This window comes from Vulpes vulpes, chromosome 10 (assembly GCF_048418805.1).
Source record: "Vulpes vulpes isolate BD-2025 chromosome 10, VulVul3, whole genome shotgun sequence".
NCBI classification, from domain to species: domain Eukaryota; kingdom Metazoa; phylum Chordata; class Mammalia; order Carnivora; family Canidae; genus Vulpes; species Vulpes vulpes.
Genome location: NC_132789.1, coordinates 38,665,576 through 38,690,018, shown reverse-complemented (window position 1 = coordinate 38,690,018; position 24,443 = coordinate 38,665,576). Strand labels below are relative to the sequence as shown.

At 36.4% G+C, this 24,443-nt stretch overlaps 1 protein-coding gene across 25 annotated transcripts in view; it reads left to right on the top strand.

Annotated features, from left to right (window-relative positions):
- Nucleotides 1–24,443, top strand: part of CCDC30 (coiled-coil domain containing 30) — a 118,664-nt gene that overhangs the window by 18,573 nt on the left and 75,648 nt on the right. For 17 of the 25 annotated variants that reach the window (XM_072723650.1, XM_072723644.1, XM_072723631.1 and 14 more), the window contains 5 exons: nt 1,111–1,200; nt 2,722–2,875; nt 11,555–11,626; nt 16,935–17,050; nt 19,644–19,742. In XM_072723650.1, coding sequence (XP_072579751.1) covers nt 1,111–1,200; nt 2,722–2,875; nt 11,555–11,626; nt 16,935–17,050; nt 19,644–19,742 — 531 coding nt within the window. Of the gene's footprint in view, nt 1–1,110; nt 1,201–2,721; nt 2,876–11,554; nt 11,627–14,706; nt 14,788–16,934; nt 17,051–19,643; nt 19,743–24,443 lie in introns of those variants that run through there. The other 8 variants (XM_072723652.1, XM_072723641.1, XM_072723642.1 and 5 more) reach the window with 5 other exon arrangements.

Genomic DNA, 24,443 nt, shown 5'->3' with positions numbered 1-24,443 from the left:
AGAGAGAGAGAGGCAGAGACACAGGCAGAGGGAGAAGCAGGCTCCATGCACCGGGAGCCCGACGTGGGATTCGATCCCGGGTCTCCAGGATCGCGCCCTGGGCCAAAGGCAGGCGCCAAACCGCTGCGCCACCCAGGGATCCCTCTCTCTCTCTCTCTTTTAAAGACTTTATTTATTTGACAGAGAGAGAGAGAGAAAGAGAATACAAGCAGGAGAGTAGTGGGCAGAGGGAGATGGAGAAGCAGGCTCTCCACTGAGCGGGGAGCCCCATGCAGGGCTTGACCCAGGATCCTGGGATCATGACCCAAGCTGAAGGCGATTGAGCCACCCAGGCACCACTCATTTCTTTTTCTTGCCTTTTACTGGGTAGGCCCTCTAGTATTACCTTGAAATTAATATTATTAGTAGTATTAAATAGTATTTTCATCTTGTTATTAATATCAGAGAAAGCATTCAGTGATTCATTATTAAGTATGATGTTTGCTAGAGGTTTTGTTTCAAATGGTACTTTTTATTTATCATTTATACTCGTTTCTAGTTTGCTAAGAGTTTTTTATAGTCATTGATGAAATAATTTAAAACTTGAATGTTAATGGGAAAATTTTGTTGATTTATTTTTCTAATGTTAAACCTATTTTGCATTCCTAGGATAAATCCAACTTGTTAATGATATGTTATCCTTCCTAGATATTATCAGGTTAGATTTGATAAAATTTTAATCTATGTTTATGAATAAGAAGATTGCCCTGTGATTTTTCTTTCTCCTGTTATCTTTGTTGGGTTTTAATCTCAAGGTTTGGCTAGCCAGTGTTAACCAGCCATTTTTCATTATTGCCTCTGTAATGAGATTTTTTAGATTTACTACTACTGTAGAGTTCAATATACTGTAGGCATATCATGCTTTGTACATAAGAAGAGTAAGATTTTTTTTGCCCCTGTAGAAACCAATTTTCACTCCTTTGGGGATGATATTGTCTCATTGAGAATGGATAGCCTAGCCTCATAAAATGGATTGGACTGTGTCCCTTTTTTTTCTTTTTAAAAAAAATTTAAATGACTTTTTTTACAAAGATTGATGCAAGTTTCATTTATCTCTTATTATTTATTTAGGAGACATTTGAACAAATCTACCAGCCTCTGCAAAGAGAACATGAGAAATATCAGGAACCTGTGCAGCAATCTGAAAAAATTTTGAGTGAGGTAAAAAAAAAAAAGAATCCTTCACTTAATAATCACAGCTAATTACACATTAGTTTTTACCAAGTATTTTGTTTGAATATATTAAAATATACGCTGTGAAAATTATAAAATTATACATAAAAGTATTGTAAACATATCACAAAGATTTGGGAAGAAAAAAATTAATAGCTAATTTTTATTGAATGTATCAAAATTTAAACAATCAATATGTGTTATATCCTTTGAAAAATCACTTTGGGATAATACATACTTCTTCCCAAATATGTTTGGAGCCCTTTTTTGGGGGTAGTCTTTTAATATATACAGCACATTATTTTAAGTATAATCAATTCTCCTCATAGAATTAAATTTTCTAATCTGGGGAAATGTTATTAAGTGCTAAATCCAGTAAATAAACTATGTGCTAGAAATTTAACTGCAGGAAATAACCCAAGATAAATGTATATGGATAAAACTGTATATCATAGTATTATTTTAAATAGCAAAAATTGGAAACTACCAAATATTTAAATAATTATATAAATCATATTGCACCTATTTTGGAACATTATATAGCTTTTAAAAATTATCATTACAAAATCTGTACAGTTATTTGGGGAAATGTTTCTCATATAATGTTAAATGAAAAAGACAGAAACATGTATGTAGATTGGGATTATGACTACATAAAAAATGTATATAAATAAAAAATACTGCAAGGATATATACCAATATCCTAGAAGTGATTTTGTTATGTAGATGGTATTTTGGTTGTCTTTCAGAAATAGTTGTATGATGTTTATATAAATAATACATATTTTAGGGATCAAAAGCAAGGTATAATTGAGACTTAATTTCTTAGCTTTTAAAATACTTTGAAAATAGGGGATCCCTGGGTGGCGCAGCGGTTTGGCGCCTGCCTTTGGCCCAGGGTGCGATCCTGGAGACCTGGGATCGAGTCCCACATCGGGCTCCCGGTGCATGGAGCCTGCTTCTCCTTCTGCCTGTGTCTCTGCCTCTCTCTCTCTCTTTGTGTGACTATCATAAATAAATAAAAATTTAAAAAAAATGATTTTTAAAATACTTTGAAAATAATTGCAGAAAAGGAGCCATAAACATTTGAGTGTGTTCATATCTTGAAATTAAATGTGAAAGCATTTTATAAACTGTATTTAATGGACCATATACATAAGGATTTTTTTCTCTCTTTTCTGCCAGATGATACTCATTTTTATGATAAAATTTCTATTTCTTATAATCATATAATCATAAACTCTTATTTTTTAATCATAAACTCTTAGATATTAAGTTGAACTATATGAAGTTGTATGTTCATAGGTAAAAAATCAAGTATCAATAATTTTATATTTCAACTTAAAAGAAATACATATAAATGAAATATTGTTTGCTGCTTTTCTTTATTAGCTTTCAAATGCTTGTAGGAAATAGTACAGTGTTATAAGAATACATTTAATTTTTGTTTTAAAAAATTATTTTATTTTAGCTTTTGTTAGTTTAAAACTAACAATAGTTTTATTTCAGTCCCATAGTGAAGACCTGGAAAAAGCTAAAATTTCACAAAACTGCCCGGAGAGGAATGCAAAACAAGTAGCAGAAAGGTTAGGGATGGCCCAGGAAGAGATCCGAAGGCTCACTGATGAACTAAAAAGGAAGGAGAAAGAACAGAGTAAATTAGGTAAGCTGTGGTTGCAGATGAACATTTCTGATGATGTTTTCAATGTAATTGATATTTTCTCAGGGTGGAACATGAGTGCATTGGAAAAAAAATCTTCTAAGACAAACACATAGAAGTTTGATAAACGGCTTCTTTTTGTACACTGTCTACAAATTTTTACTGAAGCGTAAGCATAACATACCTACCAAAATATGCACAACTCCTAAGTGTGCACCATGTGGTCCAAGAAGCTCCCAGCATCCCAGAGCCCCCTTTGTTTCTTCTTTCTAGGTCTACACCCTCTCCCCCATCCAAAAGTAACCACTATCCTGACTTTTAATACTGTTTCTGAGTTTTTACTGCAGGTAATATGCATTTTTAAATTTAGTTTGTTTCTCTTGTTCAGTCTTATGTCCATGAGATTCACTCTGTTGTTGCATGTAGCAGCACTTTGTTCACTTATGCTGGTTGTATAATATTCCACTGAATAAACATATAGTTTACTTTATCTAGCCATTCTACTGTTGGTGAGCATTTATGTTGCTTCCATCTGTGCTCTGTTATGAATAGTGCTATGGATGTTCTTGGACTTACCAACACATTTCTGATTGTGATATACTAATTATTGGATTGAACGGTTATGTGTACAACCTACTTTGGTAGATAACTGTTATACTGTCTTCCAAAGAGTTGTATTAATTTAAACTCTTCTCAGCTGTATAGGAGACTTTGGTTACTCTACATTCCTTGTCAGTATTTGGTATTGTCAGTCTCACTAACTTTGACTTTTCCGATAAATGTGTAGTGGTATGTAATTATGGCTTTAATTTGCATTTCTCTGATGGCTGATGAAGTTGAAAACCCTGTCATAATTTGTTGTTACTGTTGTTGTTGCTCATCTAGATATATTCTTTTGTGAAGTACCTGCTTAAGTCTTGTATATATTTTTCCATTGGGTTGTATTTTTTATTAATTTGTAAAAATTCTTTATATATTCCTGGGGCAGCTGGCTGGTTCAGTCCATAGAGCATGTGACTTTTGATCTTGGGATTGTGAGTTCAAGCTCCACAATGGGCGTAGAGACTACTTAGTAGCAAAAGAACAAAAGAAATTTTTTAAAAATTCTTTTATATATTCTGGATATGAGCCTTTTGTTGGTTATAAATGTTACATTGGGGTTTTTTGCCATATAGAAATGTTAATATTTTTCAAGTTGGGTTTAGCAGAGTTATTATTCTGTATGGCTTCTGGGTTTTCATGTGTAAAAGCCTTTTCTATATCATTACAAGGTTTTTGAAAGTATTCATCCCTTTAGTGTTTTATTGCGCTTTCATGGTTTCATTGTTTATATTTCAGTCTTCACTTTATCAATAATTTATTTTAGCATAAAAGTTTAAACTTTTATCCCCCTTTTATATTTATAATTTACAATGACTAAAAAATTAGGCCAATTTTCAAATGCAGTATATAAGTTACTTTAGGATTGTATCTTTAAAGTGTTAAATGTTAAAACAATAATGATTCTGCCAACTTAATTATGGATTTAAAAATGAAGAATATCAGAGAGGTTGGGATTTTGTTAGGAATGTGTTTTAAACAGTGTACACAAAGGAATTTTTGGAATATGGAATTGTTCTATAATAGGGTTTGTGATTATACCACTATATATATATTTGTCAAAATTCACTGTCCACCTAAAAGGATGAATTTTTACTGTATGCAAGCTATACACCCAACTTTTTAAAAAGGGAAAGAAATGTGGCTTTGTGAATATGATGAGAAGCAGTCTTTGCTACTTGTAATATGGAAGGAGAAAGGAAAAGCAGGACACTCATTCCTCTTAGTTACATTTGGACACAACAGAATACCATCACATGGCACCCTGTTCTATAACCAGTTGGCTGGTCTCATAGATCCTAAACTATTAACTGAAAGCTGTCTCTCTACAGTCAGTATACTGGGGGACTGTTAGGAAGTTAAATTAGCAAGTCCTTTAAAAATATATGTACTATCAAAAAGAATAAAAATAAAATAAAATAAAATATTAACACCAGTGTGTGCCCTATGTATAAATTCTTGACTTATCAGTTTATAAGTCAATGTATTTCTAGGTAACTGTGTTACATGACAATGTTTACCAAGTATTAGTCTACTTACAACAAATTGACTCATTTATTTATTTATTTATAAAGATTTTATTTATTTATTTATTTGAAAGAGAGAGAGCATGAGGGAGAGGAGAGGCCAAGGGAAAGGGAGAAGCAAACTCCCCACTGAGCAGGGAATCTGACATGGGGCTCGATCCTAGGACCCCAAGATCATGACCTGAGCCAAAGGCAGCTGCACAACTGACTGAGCCACCCAGGTACCGCCAAACTGACTCTTTTGAATGAAGTACTCTATATTAGTTTATTTTCTAGCTCTCTCCACAACCAACTGAGCCACCCAGGTACTGCCAAACTGACTCTTTTAAATGAAGTACTCTATTTTAGTTTATTTTCTATCTCTCTCTATATCACATCCAAAAATTTGGATGAGAATGAAAAACTCTGGATAGTAACAAAGATATTTATTCAGAATAAAACAGAATTCATGTGAGATATTTAGAGTATTCAATAAACAAATTGAAATAAAAAGATGAATTTTTTAAAATTTAAGGGAATTAATAACCAATTATAACATGTGGCCTTTACTGGATCCTGATTCAAACACATTTGTAACATTGGTGAAAAAATTGGAACTGTGAGTATGTACTGGATATGTAAGGAATTTAGTTAAATTTCCCTAACCACATGTGAAGTTTATGTTTTAAAAGAGTTCTTATCTTGTAATTTAATTATAAAGTAAAATAATGAGCAACACTAAAAAAAAGATTTCTTATCTTTTAGAGATATATAGTGAAATATTTATGATGAGTGATATGGTTTCTGGGATTTGCTTTATAAAGTGTCCTACATCAACCTACACAAAAATTGACTGCAAAGCTAAATAAGAGTTAAAACTATAAACCTCTTAGAAGAAAACAGAGTAAATAAATCTTCATGATCTTGGATTAGGCAATAATATATTAGTTCAGCACCAAAAGCAAAGGTGGTAAGAGAAAAACTAATAAACTGGACTTAATAAAAATTTGAAATTTCTGTATTTTAAAAGACAACATCAAGAAAATGAAAAGACAACTTCCTAGACTGGAAGCAAATATTTGCAAGTCATATGTTTGATACAGAACTTATATTTAGAATATGTAAAGAATTCCTATACTCCAATAATAAAAAGAAAGTATGATTTTAAAATGAGAAAAATATTTGAGTAGACATTTCTCTGGAGAAGATATATGAATGACCAGTAGGCACAAAGAAGATGCTCAACATCATTAGTCATTAGGAAAGTGCAAATTAAAACCACAATAAGATACCACACACAATCACTAGAATAAATAGCTAATAAAAAAGACAATGACAAGTGTTAGTAAGAATGTGGAGAAATTAAAACCTTCATATAGTGCTGATGGCAATGTAAAATGATACAGATACTGGAAAATAATTTTGCAATTTCTCAGGATTTTTTTTTTTTAAATTTATGATAGTCACACAGAGAGAGAGAGAGGCAGAGACACAGGCAGAGGGAGAAGCAGGCTCCATGCACCAGAAACCCAACGTGGGATTCAATCCTGGGTCCCCAGGATAGCACCCTGGGCCAATGGCAAGCGCTAAACCACAGCGCCACCCAGGGATCCCAATTTCTCAGGATTTTAAATGTAGACTTATCATGAAGCCCATCAATTTAACTCTTACGTATCTACCCAAGAGAACTGAAAACATGTGTTCACACAAAGACATTCACATATGTGAATGTTCCAAGCACTATTATTTACAATAGCCAAAAGGAAGAAATGACCCAAATGTTTATCAACTGATGAATGGATAAAGAAAATGTGATATATTCACTTTGTGTAGGAAATAGTTAACAGAAATAACTTGACGCTGCTATCCTTAGAAAGGCATGCTTGAAGGTCAGTCCTTGAATAACATCTGGGAACTTGAATTTTGGGAAGGTTCTCACCATTTCCTAACTGGTAATAGTGGCTCACTGTGCCTTAATGTTTGTACAAACTATGTGGCTTACACTTACTTATTTAGGGTTCCTGGATCCCAATTTTAATGTGGAAGAGGGAGGTGTCTCTCATTACGACCAAGCAGTTCTTGGGCATCAGTTGGGTGTCCTACAATTCAACTTAATTCTAACACTATTTTCCATTAATTCTAACACTGTTCACCTGGATATAGTGTCGGATTCTACAGATTAAGGCTCAGTTTTGTTTTGTTTTGTTTTGAAGAGAGAGAGAAAGCATGCGCCTGCAAGGGGCAGGGGAGGCGAGAAAAGGAGAGAGAGAATCCCAAGCTGAGCATGGAGCCCCACTCAGGGCTTGATCTCAAGACCCCAAGATCATGAGCTGAGCCAAAATCAAGAGTTGGATGCTTAACTGACTGAGCCACCCAGGTGCCCTCCTCTTTTTTTTTTTTTTTTTTTGAAAAGAGAGCGCAGATTAAGGCTCAGTCTTCTAAGACTGCTCCCCACCTCTTCAGATGCCAGTTGCAAGCCTAGGGTATCACCTGTGTGCTTCTGCCAACTGGGTGTAGATTGGAAGTTCTTTTTTATTTATTTATTTATTTTTATTTTTAGATCAGAAGTTCTAATTACCCCTCCTTGGGTTCAACTAATTTGCTAGTGACTAACAGAACTCAGAAATTCTAACATTTTGTCACAAGGTTACTGGTTTGTTATAAAAGAATACAATTCAGGAATAGCCAGATAGAAGGGGATGCCCCTCTGAGTGTACCATCCTCCCCAAATCTCCGTGTGTTCACCAATCCAGAAGCTCTCCAAACCCTCTCCTGGGTTTTTATGGGGGCTTCATTACATAGACATGGTTGATTAAATTATTGGCTATAGGTAATTGATTCAACCTCCAGCTCCTCTCCTGTCCCTGGAGGTCAGAGGATAATTGGAAGTTCCAACCCTTTGTTTGATTTTTTTTTTAAAGATTCCATCCATTTATTTTACTTACACACACACACACACACACACACACACACACACACACACACACAGAGGAGAGAGAGAGAGAGAAAAAGCGCAAGCGCAAGCACAAGCAGGGGGAAAGGCAGAGGGAGAGGTAGAAGCAGGCTCCCCACCGAGCAGAAGCCCAACGTGGGACTTAATCCCAGGACCCTGGGATCATGACCTGAACCAAAGGCAGATGCTTAACTGATTGAGCCACCAAGTTCCAACCCTTTAATCGCATGGTTGGTTTCCTGGAAACCAGCCTCTGTTGTTAAGCGTGGTCCAGGAGTCACCTCATTAACATAAGATGCCTTTATCACTCATCACCTAAGAAATTCCAAGGGTTTTAGGATCTCTGTGCCAGAAATGGATTGAAAACAAGACCAAATACATATTTCTTATTACAAATCACAGTACCACAGTGCTGGACACCTCCTTTCCTTCCAAGAAACTGGAATTTTGGTACTTGATGGGTAGAAGGTGGTATATATGTGACCAGCCCCAAACAAAAACCTTGGGCACTGAGTCTCTAGTGAACTTCTCTGATAGACAACATTTCACACATGCTGGAGAAATTAAGCACATCCAAGAGAAGACTCTTGGGCACGTGAGCCTGATTTCCTCTGGACTTTGCCCCATTTACCTTTTACCTTTGTTGATTTTGCTTTGTATCCTTTTGTTGTAGTAAATCTTAGCTGTGAATATTAGTATATCTTTTGTCCTGTAAGGCAAGTCCTAAGAGTCACCAAACCTGGGAGTGATTTAGGGGACTCCTAATATTCATGCAGTGAATACAATTTGCCTATAAAAAACCCAAAATACTTATACTTGCTACAACATAGATGAATCTGAAAAACATAATACTAAGGAAAAAAGTCAAATGCAAAAGGTTATATATTATATGATTCCATTTATGTGAAGTGTCCAGAAAAGGCAAACCTATAGAGAGAGAAAGTAGATTAGTGGTTGCCTGGGGCTGAGAGTGGGATCAGGGCCAACTAAATGGTCATGAAGTTTCTTTAGGGGGTAATAAAAAGTTCTAAAATCAGATTATGGTGGTGGTTGCACATATGTAAATATACTAAAAGTCACTTAATTGTACACTTAAAATAGGTGAATTTTATGTAAATTCTATCTCAAAAATTATACCTCAATAAAGCTGTTAAAAATATAAGAACTGGAGGAAATAGGTATATTAGATAGAAAGCTAAGATGGTCTCCAAGAGCCCCACTTGGTGTAAATATTCTTTTTCCCAGTTAATTCAATCAAATACAATATAGATGCTCCTGTGAAGAGCCTTTACAGATGTAGTTAAGGTCCCAGATCAGTTGCCTTTAAGAAAAAGAGATTATCTTGACCTGATCAGATGAGCCCTTAAAAGGGCTTAGTCTTTTCTGGGTGAAAAATACTCAAAGTATGAGAAGGATTCAGCATGAGGGAAATTCTCCTTTGCTGACTTTGAAGATGGAGGGGACCATGTGGCAAAGAATGTTGGTTGCTTCTAAAAGCTGATAGAGCTCTGTATATGTATGTAATATTTAAGGATGCAAATGAAACAAGATTGGCTATGGCTTAATAATTGTTAAAAGCTGGATGATAGATATAGGTATTTCCTTAACTGTTGTATCTACTTTTGTATATGTCTGAAATATTCCATAGTAAAAGAAGTTCTAAAAAATTATCTAGGGTAACCACTAAAGGAATAGACTTAGAAAATTAAACTGTCAAATAACAGAGAGGTCTCTGAAACCTACAACCAACACAGTGTTAGAAATATTACTAGTTTAAGAGAAATAATGGAGAGCTATGATTTTCACATGTCTGCATGATCATGGCAGGAGAAGCTAACCTGGCAACGTGAGTTGATGCATTTGGTGGTCTCTGATATATTTGAGTTTTGTATATGATATATTTGGCTGTATGTGTTAATGTAAAAATGGGTTGCTGTTGCTTTTTAAGTGAAAATCAAATCAAATGTTTGCAGAACCTCTCGATTACCTCCTCAGGACTTTAACCTTCCATAAAAATTTTATTCTGAAGGATAAATACTGAGCTTCCCAAAGGCCTTTCTGGTTTGGCTCTTGCCTATCTATATGGCTTCGTACCCTATATTTCCCGTAATCCTTTGCACTGTAGACCCAAGCAGTATTAAACTACATGTAGTTCCCAAAACATTCAGTGTTCTCTTACTCACTCTCCTTCCAGAGACAAACATATTAGAAAACCATGGTCTTTTTTTTTTTTTTAAGATTTTTTTTTTAATTCATGAGAAACACAGAGAGAGAGGCAGAGATATGGGCAGAGGGAGAAGCAGGCTCCCTGTAAGGAACCCGATATAGGACTCAATCCCAGACACCCGGGATCACATCCTGAGCCAAAGGCAGACACTAAACTACTGAGCCACCCAGGCATCCCAGAAAACCATTGTCTTAATAAAACAGAAGCTATTCTCACATCTCTAGCATAGCGTACTCAAACAGACCTGAGTTCAGATCCCAGCTTTATCATTTACCAATTATGTGACTCTGAGCAAATTGCTTAATTTTTCTGAGCCTCCTTTATCTTATCCATAAAATGGGAATGCTAGTATTTGCTTTGAAGATTTGTTATAATGTTAATATATCTGACACTAGTAGCTGCTGCTGTTGGTAGCAGTGGTAGTAACTATTGTTATGGTCAGGAATATAATTTTAGGTGAATCTAGTAGATCAGACTGGGATTTACTCCAAAGAATTGAGCGTTTGGGGAGTAATAATAAAACATGCACAATTGTGCTGATGTATTTACTTTGTGATTAGGAATGATCTCTTATAAGGGTCATGTTAGCCTCTTACTTCTGAGAGGTTCTTCATCCTGACATAGAAGCCCACCAAACATATCACTGGTAATGACTAGACCCAAGGAAGCAAAGTGATAAAACCTGGATTAGAGAACCCAAATCCAATAGACTACAGTGCCCCATGTCCTTGCCCTGTACCATTTGGCCATCTTCATATAATTCTTCAATAGTATCAAAAGGTATTTCCTGAAATTTTGTTGTCTTGATGTTTCTAGCAACTACTGGTAAAATTCTTTTTTAAAAAAGTTTTGTCTTATTTATTTAGAGAAAGCGTGCATGCATGGGGCAGGGGAGGGGCAAAGAGAGAGGGAGGAGGAGAGAGAGAACCTCAAGCAGACTCCCTGCTGTGCTCGGAGCCTGACGTGGGGCTCAGTCTCACAACCTGAGATCATGACCCACGCCAGAATCAAGACTTGGATGCTCAACTGACTGAGCCACCCAGGCACCCCACTACTGGTAGAATTCTAAATATTACTAATTGAAGGAATTAATTTTAAATATTTCTGAGTGTAATTGAAGCTGAGAGTATCATGCTTAAAAAGTTTAGTTGTTCCTATTGTTTATTGTGATCCAAACTCTTCAACATGGACTCCAGTTAGGGAAACAGAACTCTTGCGAGACTGCACAATCAGGAATAATGATAGGGTGAAGTGAGAACATTAAGGGGAGTCTGGAAGAGTTTCCTGGAGGTGACATTTTGTAGAAACTCAAAGGACAATCAGCAGAAAGTGAGTTTTCCAAAGAAAGAGAATGCTAATCATTTGCTCCTTACAGAAAGATTTTCTTTTTTCTTTAGATTCCGCACTTGAGAAGGCTCAGCTAGAAATTAAGAAATTGAAAGAAAATTTGACAAAGCTGCAAGAAAATGGTGAGTGATGCATGTTAGCAGATATGTTTAATAATACACTAAATAATAACAAGTGTATTATACACAATTTAACATAATGTCTTTAATAATAGTGATAAAGCACTATTGTCACTGTTATTATTTCTACTACTATTACTGCTACTACCACTTATTTCTTACTAAATAGCAGGCATTCTATCTATCAGGCACTTTATATGCATTGACTCTAATCCTCACAATTCCAAATAGTGAGTATTATCATTCCCATTTCTTAGACAAAGAAGCTGAGTTATGGCAAGGTTTAGCGAGTTATCCAATAACTACACTGAGTATTAATGAATTAAGTAATATAGGGCTGGTATTTGAACCCAAATATATCTAACTCTAAAACCTGTGGTCAACAGAAATAGCACATATTTTACTACTGAGATCAAGACACATTATGATGAATTTAGCAATACTTTATATATACTTGCTCACTGGGAAGTCAATAGGCTTGGAATCCCTGGTGAATTAATCTGACCCTAGCTGAACTATGTAAAAATGCTACCAGCTATAAATAATACAATGAACTTTGAGTGTTTTAATGGTAGCAACTACAAAAATAATTAAAATCCTTTACTTGTTTTAGATAATTCTAAAACTAGGCTTCCCCAGTGATATTGTGATTTATAATAAGAAATATATATTTGGTCTTTGGCCCTGTTTCTGGCACCAAGCTTCAAAAACCCTTGAAATTTACTCCAATGGGAGTGATAAAAAGTGTCTTTTATTATCTTAAGGAGGGCTTTTGGAAAGCCCCTAGGTTACCAAGGCTGGAAGGGGACAGCCGGTAGAGATTGAGTTCAGTCCTAATGGCCAATGACTTCATCAATCATGCCTATGAATGAAGCCTTTGTAAAAATCCCAAAGGACAGGGTCTGGAGAGCTTCTGAGTTGGTGACCACATGGAGATTTGGGGAGAGTGGTGTGCCCAGAGAGGATATGGAAGCTCCTCACGTCTTGCCCTATGCATCTCTTCCATTAGACTATTCTTGAGTTATATCCCTTTATAACAAACTAGAAATGTAGTGGATAAAATGTTTCCCTAAATTCTGTGAGCCCCTCTACCAAATCATTTGAACTAAGATGATTTGCAACCTCTGATTTATAACCAGTCAGTCAGAAGCACAGGTAACAACATGGATTTGTCTTTAGTATCTGAAGTGGTGGGCATTCTTGTGGAACTGAGCTCTTAACCTGTAGAATCTGATGCTGTCTCCAGCTAGATAATGCCAGAATTGAGTTGAATTATAGGATACCTGGCTACTGTCCAAGAATTGCCTGGATGTGTGGGGGAAAAAAATCCACACATTATAGTTGGTGATTAGAGTTGCTAACCCTCCTTTTCAAAAATATATCAATGCAATTATAAAATGAACACTACTTTCTTAGTAACTGAAAAAAAAGGGGGGGAAACAAAATCAGTAAATATAAAGACTTAAGGATAGTACCAACCAACATGACCAAATTAATAATTAGAGAAAAGTCCGTCAGATTACACATACTTTTCAAGTACACATGGAACATTCTCAAGGAAAGGCCATACTGAGCCATCAAACAGCTTTCTGTGGAAGAACTACAATCACACAAATTGTGTTCTCTGACCATAATGGAATTGAACTAAGAATCAATAACAGAAGTATGTTTAGACAATCTCCAATATTTGGAAACCAAACAAGATATTTCTAAATTGCCATGTGATCAAAGAAAAAATTACAAGGGATACTAGAAAATATTTTCCATGAATTAACTTGAATGAAAATGAAAAAAAAAAAGCATATCAATATTTGGTAAAAGTAACTAAAACAGTACTTAGATGGGAATTTATATCATTTAATGCTTATACCAGAAATTGAGAAAGGACTCAAAGTGATCTACACTTTCACCTTAAAAACCCAGAATAAGAAGACCAAATTAAATCCACATCAAGTGCAGTGAGAGAAGTATTAAAAATAAGACTTGAAGTCAATACAATTAAAGACAGAACCACAAGAGAGTAAATTATGGAACCAAATGTGGTTATTTGGAGGGATCACTAACACTGATAAATTTCTACCTAGATTGATCATGAAAAAAAAAAAAAAAGAGAAGACAACAAATCACCAATGTAAGAAATGACAGAAGAACATTTCTACAGACCAAAAAGATAATAAGAGAATATTTTGAACAACTTTATGCCAATAAATTTGAGGATCCATATGACTTGAGCACATTTCTTCAAAGACAAACTACCAATCCTCACTCAAGAAGAAATCTGCCAGGCTGCCTGGGTAGCTCAGTCCTTAAGCATCTATCTTTGGCTAGGGTCATGATCCCAGAGTCCTGGGATTGGGCCCCATGTATGTGGGGCTCTCTGCTTGGTGAGGAATCTGCTTCTCCCTCTTCTCCTGCTTGTTCTTGCCCTCCTTCTCTCTTCCAGAATACTTTCCAGCTTTTAAGTGGTCAGCATAACCCTGATATCAAAACCAGACAAAAATACTACACTATCACTAATGACTATAGAAGAACTTGTAAAAGTTTCCAGCTTGGTGAGGAATCTGCTTCTCCCTCTTCTCCTGCTTGTTCTTGCCCTCCTTCTCTCTTCCAGAATACTTTCCAGCTTTTAAGTGGTCAGCATAACCCTGATATCAAAACCAGACAAAAATACTACACTATCACTAATGACTATAGAAGAACTTGTAAAAGTACAGAGAGTAAGGAAAACTTTTGGGGTAGCAAAATTAAGTTGTGTTTATCCACAGTGGACTGACTAACTAAATGACTGTGCGTCTATGAATAAGAAGGATGTAGATCTATGTGCACAGACATGAATAGATGTCTATGATATATTATCAAGTTAAAAAAAGCAAGCTGTAGAGTAATATATGTAGTATAATGTTATTTTAGTTTTTATTTCTTGGATGTGTGTATCTGTGTGTATGCCCATAGGACGGCTATGAAGTGGTACACATTAATGTATGACAGTGAAGACACTGGAATAATTTTGTATAAGTTGTAAATAGCTGCTACCCTGAGTCTTTCAGCTGTCTACCATCTACCTCAACTATCTGAGCTCCTTCCAACCCCTTGTCTTCCCAGGCATTAAAGGGATAATGCTTGGCAGTTCTCTAGAACTCTACTCCAGAGCTACATTCTTAGAGGTGAGGACCCATACTTTAGCAGTTGATAAATACTTTTAATACAACCCTTGTCTGTACATGCATATAAAATATTTTGATGAATATTTAGTAAGTATTAATATTATTTTGGGTCATCTAACCCTTTGAGTAAGGGTTAGATGAGAATATTCACTTGAAGATAACTGTACAGTTTTACTTTTAAACAAAAAGCCTATATTCATTTGTGATCAGCCAAATATATTGCATTTAAAAACAAGCCATTATTTGGGATACCTGGGTGTTGGAGTTGGTTAAGTGTCCAACTCTTGGGTTCAGCTCAGGCCTGATCTCAGTGTCATAAGACTGAGCCCTGAGTCAGGCTCCGTACTTAGTGTGGAGTCTGCTTGGGTTTCTCTTCCTTTCCCCTCTGGCCCATTCTCTCTCTCTCTCTCTCTCTCTCTCTCTCTCTCTCTCTCTCTCTCAAATAAATAAATAAACCTTTAAAACAAGCCATTATTCAACTGCATTTTTAAGATTTATGAAAATTAAAATTCTGGTAACATTCAGTGTGGAGAAATGGGCAGAATGTAACTTTGTGCAATCTTTTTAAGGAGTGATTTGGCAATATCTATTAAATTTTCTAAATGCACATATCCTCTGATCCAGCTTTCCCATTTCTGGGAATTTGTTTTTTGGAAATAATTTCATAAGTGCCTAAAGATTGATGAACAAGGATAATGATTTTAGAATTATTTATAAGAGTAAAGCGTCAGTAAAATAATAAAAAAAAAAAAAAAAAAAAAAAAAAAAAGAAAGAGTAAAGCGTCAGCAATGCACCTGAATCTTCTTCAGTAGGGGAAAAGTGACACACATGATGACACATTTGGACAATGGTGCGTTGTACAGAACAAAATGAAAGACTGGATGAAGATTTATAGTTAATAAGTTGTATATGAATAAGATGGACTAAAGAGTAGAGAGAAACAAATTATCGATATGACAGATGGCATCGCCAAAATATATATTGAGCAAAAGAAGCCTGACATGAAAAATACATATATTAAGATTCCATTTGTAGGAAAAGCAAAATCCAGTAAAACTAATCTAAAAATAGTTCCAAATGAGAAATGGAAAATGGCTTTATAAGGATTGTGCTGTAAAGACATCCATGACATGTTCACAAGTGGTGAATTTGCAGACAGATTATGTAGCATTGTTTAAATCTTTAAAAAATTGCACAGGCCAAAAACCAAATGTCTCTGTCTTTGCCTCTGTCTGTCTCTCTCACTCTAAATCCACACCCACTCACACATAGATAGGGTGGGATTGTGAATAATTTTTTTCCCCTTTTTGGTATGTTTTCAGCATTTTTCAAATTAAAAAAAATACTAAGGGGGAAAAGTAAATGGGAAGAGGAAAACTAAAAATAAAGAAAGAACATAAAGAATAATTAATACAAAACAAGTGATGAAGAAGGAAAACAAAAGAGAATTTAAGGCAACAGAAGAAAAATAAGAAATATGAGTGGAAGTGGCTCAAAGAAACAGCTACAAATTTAGGAAAGTCTCAGGCAGCAAGTTTGCAATATTGAAACTGATGAAAGCTGGAAAGAGCAGGTCTTAACATGAGGTGCTAAACTCAGAGGGAATTACCATTTTATGGGCTGTGGTGGAGGCAGAAAGATGATTTTGATGCATGAACTTGATTTAGCTAGGAAAATCTGGCTGTCCACTGCTCGTGGCTCATCACTTGTCATCTGTGGAGCCTTACTGTTGCTAAGTAGAAGAGAAGAGTCTAGGAGTAATATGTGATGTGTAAGAGAGACAGGATCACAAGTAAGATAGGAAGTTGATTTTCTCGATTGTTTAACTTTTAGGAGGTAGGCTCCACGGCTTTAAAGGTACAATTCCCTAAAGAACCTCTGTTGCTGGAAATCCTATTCTCAAAAAAATCCAGCTCATTAGTCTAGTGTGAGAAATAAAAAAGTTCTGCTCTGTTTCAATAGGTTGTTAGAATATTCTAGGGCTGGACTTGAGAGCATAGCAGCTCTCCTGTGCAGAGATCCACATATGCAGAAACATGGTAGGACTGACAAGAAGCCAGGAAATAGTACTTCCTTAGTTTTAAAGTTAGTACCTCAGATCAAAACTTTGATCCAGTTGAACCAACTGTGTTCTGTTCTGTTTTAGATTCAGTTGACCTACAGAAGGCAAAGGAACATAATCAGAGACTAGATGAGGAAATTCTGGCTTTAAGAAATCGGGTTCGATCACTTGACTCAGAAAAGAAAGTGCTTGGAGAAGTGGTAAGTTGTTCAATGTAATTTTTCTTAGAATTTATTTAAATGTGTTTAAAATAACAATCAGCAGCTAGAGCACTGTATACATATGATTACTGAGGACCAATCCTGGTGCCTATCGTATCCCAGATAGATGCCATACTCTGACCTAGATGCAGTCTATCAGTATTTATGTTTTATACATTTTAACTACCCATGCTAAACAGTAATGCTAATGCTATTATGTCAGTTTAGGATCTTTTCTTTTTAATAAGGATTTAGGTAATAGTTTATACTTAATTTACCAAATAGAAATTATTTCTCTATTTTATTGGGTAAGTTTGAGTTGTGTCACATTTTTTAATTATTTCTTTTTCATCCTTTATTGATTTTTAACGTGTACTTCCAAGTTCTGGATATATGTCTCTTCAATTTTAGTGGGTTTTGGGGCGCCTGGGTGGCTCAGCGGTTTAGTGCCTGCCTTTGGCCCAGGGCGTGATCCTGGAGTCCCAGGATCGAGTCCTGCATCCGGATCCCTGTATGGAGCCTGCTTCTCCCTCTGCCTGTGTCTCTGCTTCTCTCTCTGAATAAATAAAAAAATCTTTTTAAAAAAAATTTTAATGGGTTTTTAAAAAGATTTTATTTGAGAGAGAGACAGAGATAGCAACAAAGAGCACAAGCAGGGAGGAGAGGGTGAAACAGACTCCCTATTCAGTAGGGAGCCCCATGTGGGGCTCGATCCCAGGACCTTGGGATCATGACCTGACCCAAAGGCAAAAGCTTAACCAACTGAGCCACCCAGTTGCCCCCGATTTTAGTTTATTTTCATTTTACAGTTATATCTCTAGTGTCTCACACAACACCTGGCATATACTAAGTGCTCACAATATACTTGTTGCAAGAATGGATAAAAGTACCCATTAGGAAACGAACTAGGGGTGGTGGAAGGGGAGGTGGGCAGGGGGTGGGGGTGACTGGGTGACGGGCACTGAGGGGGGCACTTGATGGGATGAGCACTGGGTGTTATTCTATATGTTGGCAAATTGAACACCAATAAAAAATAAATTTATAAAAAAAAAGCACCCATTAGGATGGCTCTTATCAAAACAATAGAAAATGACAAGTGTTGATGGTAATATGGAGAAATTGGAACCCATGTGCGTTGTTGTTGAGAATGAAAAATGATGCTGCAGTCACTATAGGAACCAGCATGGCATTTTCTTTAAAAAGTAAATGTAGAATTACCATTTAATTGAGCAATTCTGCTTTTGAGTATATACCCAAAGAATTGAAAGCAGGGACTTGAACAGATACTTGCACACTCATGTTCATAGCAGTGTTATCCACGACAGCCAAAAGTTTGAAGCAATTCAAGTATCCCTTGATGGATAAATAGATAAATAGAATGTGGAATATATAATAGAATATTATTCAGCCTTAAATAGGAAAGAAATTCTTTTTAAAAAAATATTTTATTTATTTATTCATGAGAGACACAGAGAGAGAGGCAGAGACATAGGCAGAGGGAGAAGCTGGCTCCATTCAGGGAACCTGATGTGGGACTTGACCCCAGGACTCCAGGATCACGCCCTAAGCCAAAGGCAGATGCTCAACTGTGGAGCCACCCAGGCAACCCAATAGGAAGGAAATTCTATTCTATGCTACAACATGGATAAGATTTGAAGACATTATGTTAATTGAAATGTAAGTCAAAAAAGGAAAAATAGTGTATGATTCCCCTTATGTGAGGTACTTAGAGTAGTCAAAATCATACAGACAGAAAGTAGATTGGTTGTTTGGGACTGCGGGGAGAGGACAGGATAGGGAGTTCTTTAATGGGCATAGAATTTCAGTTTTGCAAGATGAAAAGAATTTTGGAGATTTATGGTGGTGATGGTTGCATAATAATTAGAAGATACTTAATAGTACTGAACTGTGCACTTAAAAATGGTCAACATGGTAGATTTTGTATTATTTGTTTTTTTTTTCATTTTTATTTATTTTTTTTAATTTTTATTTATTTATTTATGATAGTCACAGAGAGAGAGAGAGAGAGAGAGAGGCAGAGACACAGGCAGAGGGAGAAGCAGGCTCCATGCACCGGGAGCCCGACATGGGATTCGATCCTGGGTCTCCAGGATCGCGCCCTGGGCCAAAGGCAGGCGCTAAACCGCTGCGCCACCCAGGGATCCCGGTTTTTTTTTCATTTTTAAAACACCATCATAAAAAGAGTGAACAACTGTTCAAGTTGTCTTAGTCTTTGTGCATGTACATATTTAATACATATATGTATATATTAAGTATATTATAAGTAATATAAGCTATATAATAAGTTATTATAATACTTAAAATATACTTAATACATGCACATACATATATACACATACATGATAAAACTCAAGAAGGGTATATCCTGAACAGTGTTACTTCTGGAAAGGGAAATGGGATTGTGGGGTAAGGTTATGTGAAAGAAATTTTCAATTTTTACTCTCTATACCTATGTGTAGTTTGAAATGTTTTCATAAGGGATGTATTCAGTATTCCTTGTATCTTTTAAAAACAAAGCAGACCACCTCCCCAAACCCCATATTCTCATATTCAAAATGCTTTTGTATTTGAGGTTGAAAAACTTAAAGGAGAGATTCATGAATCTCAAGAGAATAAGCAACTTGGAAACCACTCCCCTGGGAAAACTGTGGACACCAAACAGAGAGAATGGGTATTGTAAAGTCTATTCATTCTGATTTTGAATTTTGAAGCAAGTCGCATTTTTGTAAAATACACCAGAGTGATTGTACTGATCATTTGCTACTCTCCTCTTGCTGTCTGTCTTTCTTTATTGCTTGGCCAATTAGAATGGAGGAAGAAATTGGGGAGCAGAGGATGTGTTTCTGTTAAAATCTTCCCCACAGGGAAAATTTATATGAAGAATGTAATGGACTATTTTCTTTTTTAAAGGAAAAAAAAAGGGAATCTTACAAAGATACAACCAATTTGAGCATTTTTAATCATCAAAATGAAGTTGATTTATAGAATCAACAATGGTGGGGTAGTGGGTAGTTGGAGTCACACTGAAAGAAATAAACTATGGTGAAGAACCAGAAGGGCTTAGATGCTGTGCACCATGTCTCGTCTTTTCAGCATGATCAGCCTCTGAAGTGGTGGGCAAAGTGATCAAACGCAAGCTGGAATGAAGTGGGACCCAGTGTGGTTTAGATAGGGCTGTGTCAAACATTCAGGGCAAGGGGCTAGTCTGCTTTGGGGGGCTTTCCTCTTCCATACCCAAGATGAGTGACATCCCTTGTTGCTGAGCTTGTTTTTATTGTAGCTCCTTGAGCCCTATAGCACAGACCTCTTAGGTATCATGGAAACTGCAGCTACAGGATTTCTTGGCTCTGACTCAAGGAACTAGTATTATTCCTTGTCTTCCAAAACCCTCTTGCATAGAAGCAGTGCAGTTTTGTAGGAAGGAAGGGAAGAAAAGCAGAGAAGGTGGGAGAGAAGAGTGCAGAGAGTAGAGAGAGAGAGAAAGAGCGCAAATGGGGAGAGGGGCAAAGGGGGAGGGAGCCAGAGGGAGAATCTGAAGCAGATTCTGCACTGAACGTGGAGCTGGACAAGGGGATCCATCTCCTGGCCCTAAGATCATGACCTGAGCTGAAATCAAGAGTCGGATGCTCAAAGAGAGAGAGAATCTTAAGTCAGCTCCACGTTCAGCAGAGCCCAATATGGGGCTTGATCTCATGACCCTGAGATCATAGCCTAAGCTGAAGTCAAGAGTTGGGCACTTAACCAACTCAGTCACCCAGGAGTCCCTCACTGTGGTTTTAATTTGACTTTTGAGAGTGTCTAATGACAATGAGTAGGTTTTGATGTGCCCATTGGCTGTTAGTATATTTGTTTTTAATATTTATTTATTTATTTATTTCTGATAGTCACAGAGAGAGAGAGAGAGAGAGAGGCAGAGACACAGGCAGAGGGAGAAACAGGCTCCATGCCGGGAGCCTGACGCTGGACTCGATCCCGGGACTCCAGGATCACGCCCTGGGCCAAAGGCAGGCGCTAAACCGCTGCGCCACCCAGGGATCCCAGTATATTTTGTTTTATGAGACTTCTGTTCAAATATTTTGTTCATTAATTGAATTATATGAATATTAAGTTGCAGGAATTCTTTATATAGGTTGGAATCAGGCCTTCATTAGATATATGTATTTTAAATATTTTTCTCAGTCTATGACTTGCTTTTCATTTTTAAAAGTGTTTTATGAAGAATAGTTGTTTTAAAATTTTGATAGAAATTTATCAAAGTTTTATTATAGGACAGAAAAGCCATCTGAGAAATGGAGAACGTAACGGGTTTGGGGTTTCTTTAGGGGAGTTGAAAATGTTCTGAAATTAGATAATGGTGATAATTGTGTGACTTTGTGAGCATGCTAAAAACCACTGAACCATAAACTTTTATGGTATGTAAATTATACTTCAATTCTTTCTAAAGAATAAATGTAATTACATACAGGTAAGACCTGTGTGCTGAAAACTACAAAACATTGCTGAGACAAATTAAAGACCCAAATAAACAGAAAGATGTAGACCATGTTAACACATCAGCAGATCCAATATTGTTAAAATAAAAATTCTCCCTCACTTGATCTGAAGATTCAGTGAAGCCTCCAGAGCTATGAGGAATACATTTCTGTTGTTTTAAGCCACCTAATGTGTGGTGCTTTGTTATAGCAGCCCTAGGAAACTCGTTGACATTTTGGTACCAGAAAGTAAGGCACTTCTATAACAAATACCTAAAACTGTAGAATGGGCTTCATAATTGTATTATATATAGAGGCTAGAATAATTTTGAGGTGCTAGATAGAAAAAGCAAAACTGCCTTGAAGGGAATGTTGGTATAATATGGATTTAAAGGTGATTCTGATGGGAGCTCAAGAAGTGAGAGCTTCAGGGAAGGCTTTGTCATCTCAGACAACACATAGATTGCCATGTCCAGAATGTTGCTATAAATATGCACATCAAAGGTGCTTCTGCTGAGGCCTCAGACAGCAATGAGCAACATGCTGTTTGGAGAAGAGGTGATACTTGTTATAAGGTAGGAGAGTGTGGTTGAATTATGTTTTACCGTTGGGTGGAAAGTAGAACCTATAAGTGACAGACTTGGATGCCTAACTATGGTGATTTACAAATAAAAGGTATAAGGTGTGATTTAACCTCAATGATTATGGTAAAATGTAAGAGGAAGGAAATAAATTGGATGAACTGTTAATAAAAAAGAACAACACTTGCTGTTCTAAGCCCTGTAGTACACTGTTATTATTCTTGTTTTAGCCTATTACCTTTTAAAGGAAAAGCAGGGGATCCCTGGGTGGCTCAGCGGTTTCGCACCTGCCTTTGGCCCAGGGCGCGATCCTGGAGTCCCGGGATCGAGTCCAGCATCAGGCTCCCGGCATGGAGCCTGTTTCTCCCTCTGCCTGTGTCTCTGCCTCTCTCTCTCTCTCTCTCTCTCTCTCTCTCTCTCTATGTTTATCATAAATAAATAAATAAAAATAAGTCTTTTAAAAAAAAGGAAAAGCAAAAGTCTTCATATTTAACCACATATTGACCATTTCTAGAGCTCATCATTACTTTGCATAAATCCAACTTTCTATCTGGTACCAATCATACTTCTTTAGCCTAAAGAACATGTTTCAACATTTCTTCTAGAGTAAGTCTACTAGTGATAAACTTTCTGGTTTTGTTTGTCCATAAAAGTCTTTACTTTAAAAAAAATTCTTTTTACCTTGGCAAAATACACATAACAGAAAATTTATCATGTCAACTATCTCTTTTTAAGATTTATTTATTTATATGAGGGAGAGAGCATGAGTGGCAGGTGGGGGAAAGGGAGGAGAAGGAGGGAGAGAGAAACAGAATCTGCGCTGAGCAGGGAGCCCGCTGCAGGGCTCAATCTCACAATCCCAAGATCATGACCTGAGTGGAAATCAAGAGTCAGAGGCTCAGCCCACTGAGGCACCCAGGTGCCCCTCGTGTTTCTAAGTGTACAGTTCAATGATAGTAAGCATGTTCACATTGTTGTGCAGCCATTACTAACATCCACCTCCAAAACTCCCTTCATCTTGTAAAACTGAAACTGTATATTCATTAAGCAGTAAGTCCCCTTTCTGTCCTTCCCCCAACTCCTGGCAACCACCATCCTACTTCTGTCTCTATGATTTTGACTACTATAGGTACCTCACATAAAGGGAATCATACACTATTTATCCTTTTGGGACTCACATTTCAATTAGCATAATGTCTTCAAGTATCATTCATGTTGCAGCATAGATCAGAATTTCCCTCCTATTTAGGCTGAATAATATTCCATTGTATATTCCACATCCTGTTTATCCATTTATCCATCAAGGGATACTTGGGTTGCTTCAACCTTTTGGCTATTGTGGATAACACTGCTATGAACGTGAGTGTGTAAGTATCTGTTCAAGTCCCTGCTTTCAATTCTTTTGGGTATATATATATAGATGTGGAACTGCTGGATCATATGGTAGTTCTCTTTCATTTTGTTGAGGAACCACCATACCATTTTCCACAGTGACTGTACTATTTTACATTCTCACTGACAGTGCACAAGGATTCCCCTTTCTCTATATCATCAGCAGCAGCACTTGCTATTTTCTGTTTCTGGCGCTAGCTTTCCAAATGAATGCAGGGTGGTTTCTCACTATGGTTTGAGATGCATTTACCTAATAATGAAAGATGTTAAACATCATTTGATGTGCTTATTGACCTTTCATATGTCATCACTGGAGAAATATCTATTCAAGTCCTTTGCCTATTTTTAAATCAGGTTGTTTTTATGTTGTTGAGTTTTTGGAGCTCTTTACATATTCTGATTACATCAATCCCTTATTGGTTTTATAACTTGCAAATATTTTTCTATTCCATAGGTTTACTTTTCACTGTGTTGATGCACAAAAAAAGTTCTAGGTTTCATGAAGTCCAGTTTGTCTATTTTTTCTCTTATTGTCTGTACCTTTGATGTCATATCCAAGAAATCATTGCCAAATTCAATGTTGTAAAGCTTTTACCATCTTTTCTCCTATGAGTTTTATAGTTTTAGGTCTTACATTTAAATCTTTGATCCATTTTGAATTAATCTTTATATACGCTGTTAAGATACAACCTATTCCTTTGCATATAGATTTCCAGTTATTCAAGCATCATTTGTTGAAAAGACTAGCCTTTTCCCATTGAATGTTCTTGGCACACTTGTCAAAAATTATTTGACCATATACATGAAGGTTTATTTTTGGGCTCCGTATTCTATTCCATTGATCTGTATGTCTGTGTTTATGCCTGTACCACACTGTTTTGACTACTGTGACTTCACAGTAAATTTTAAAATCAGGAAGTATGAGTC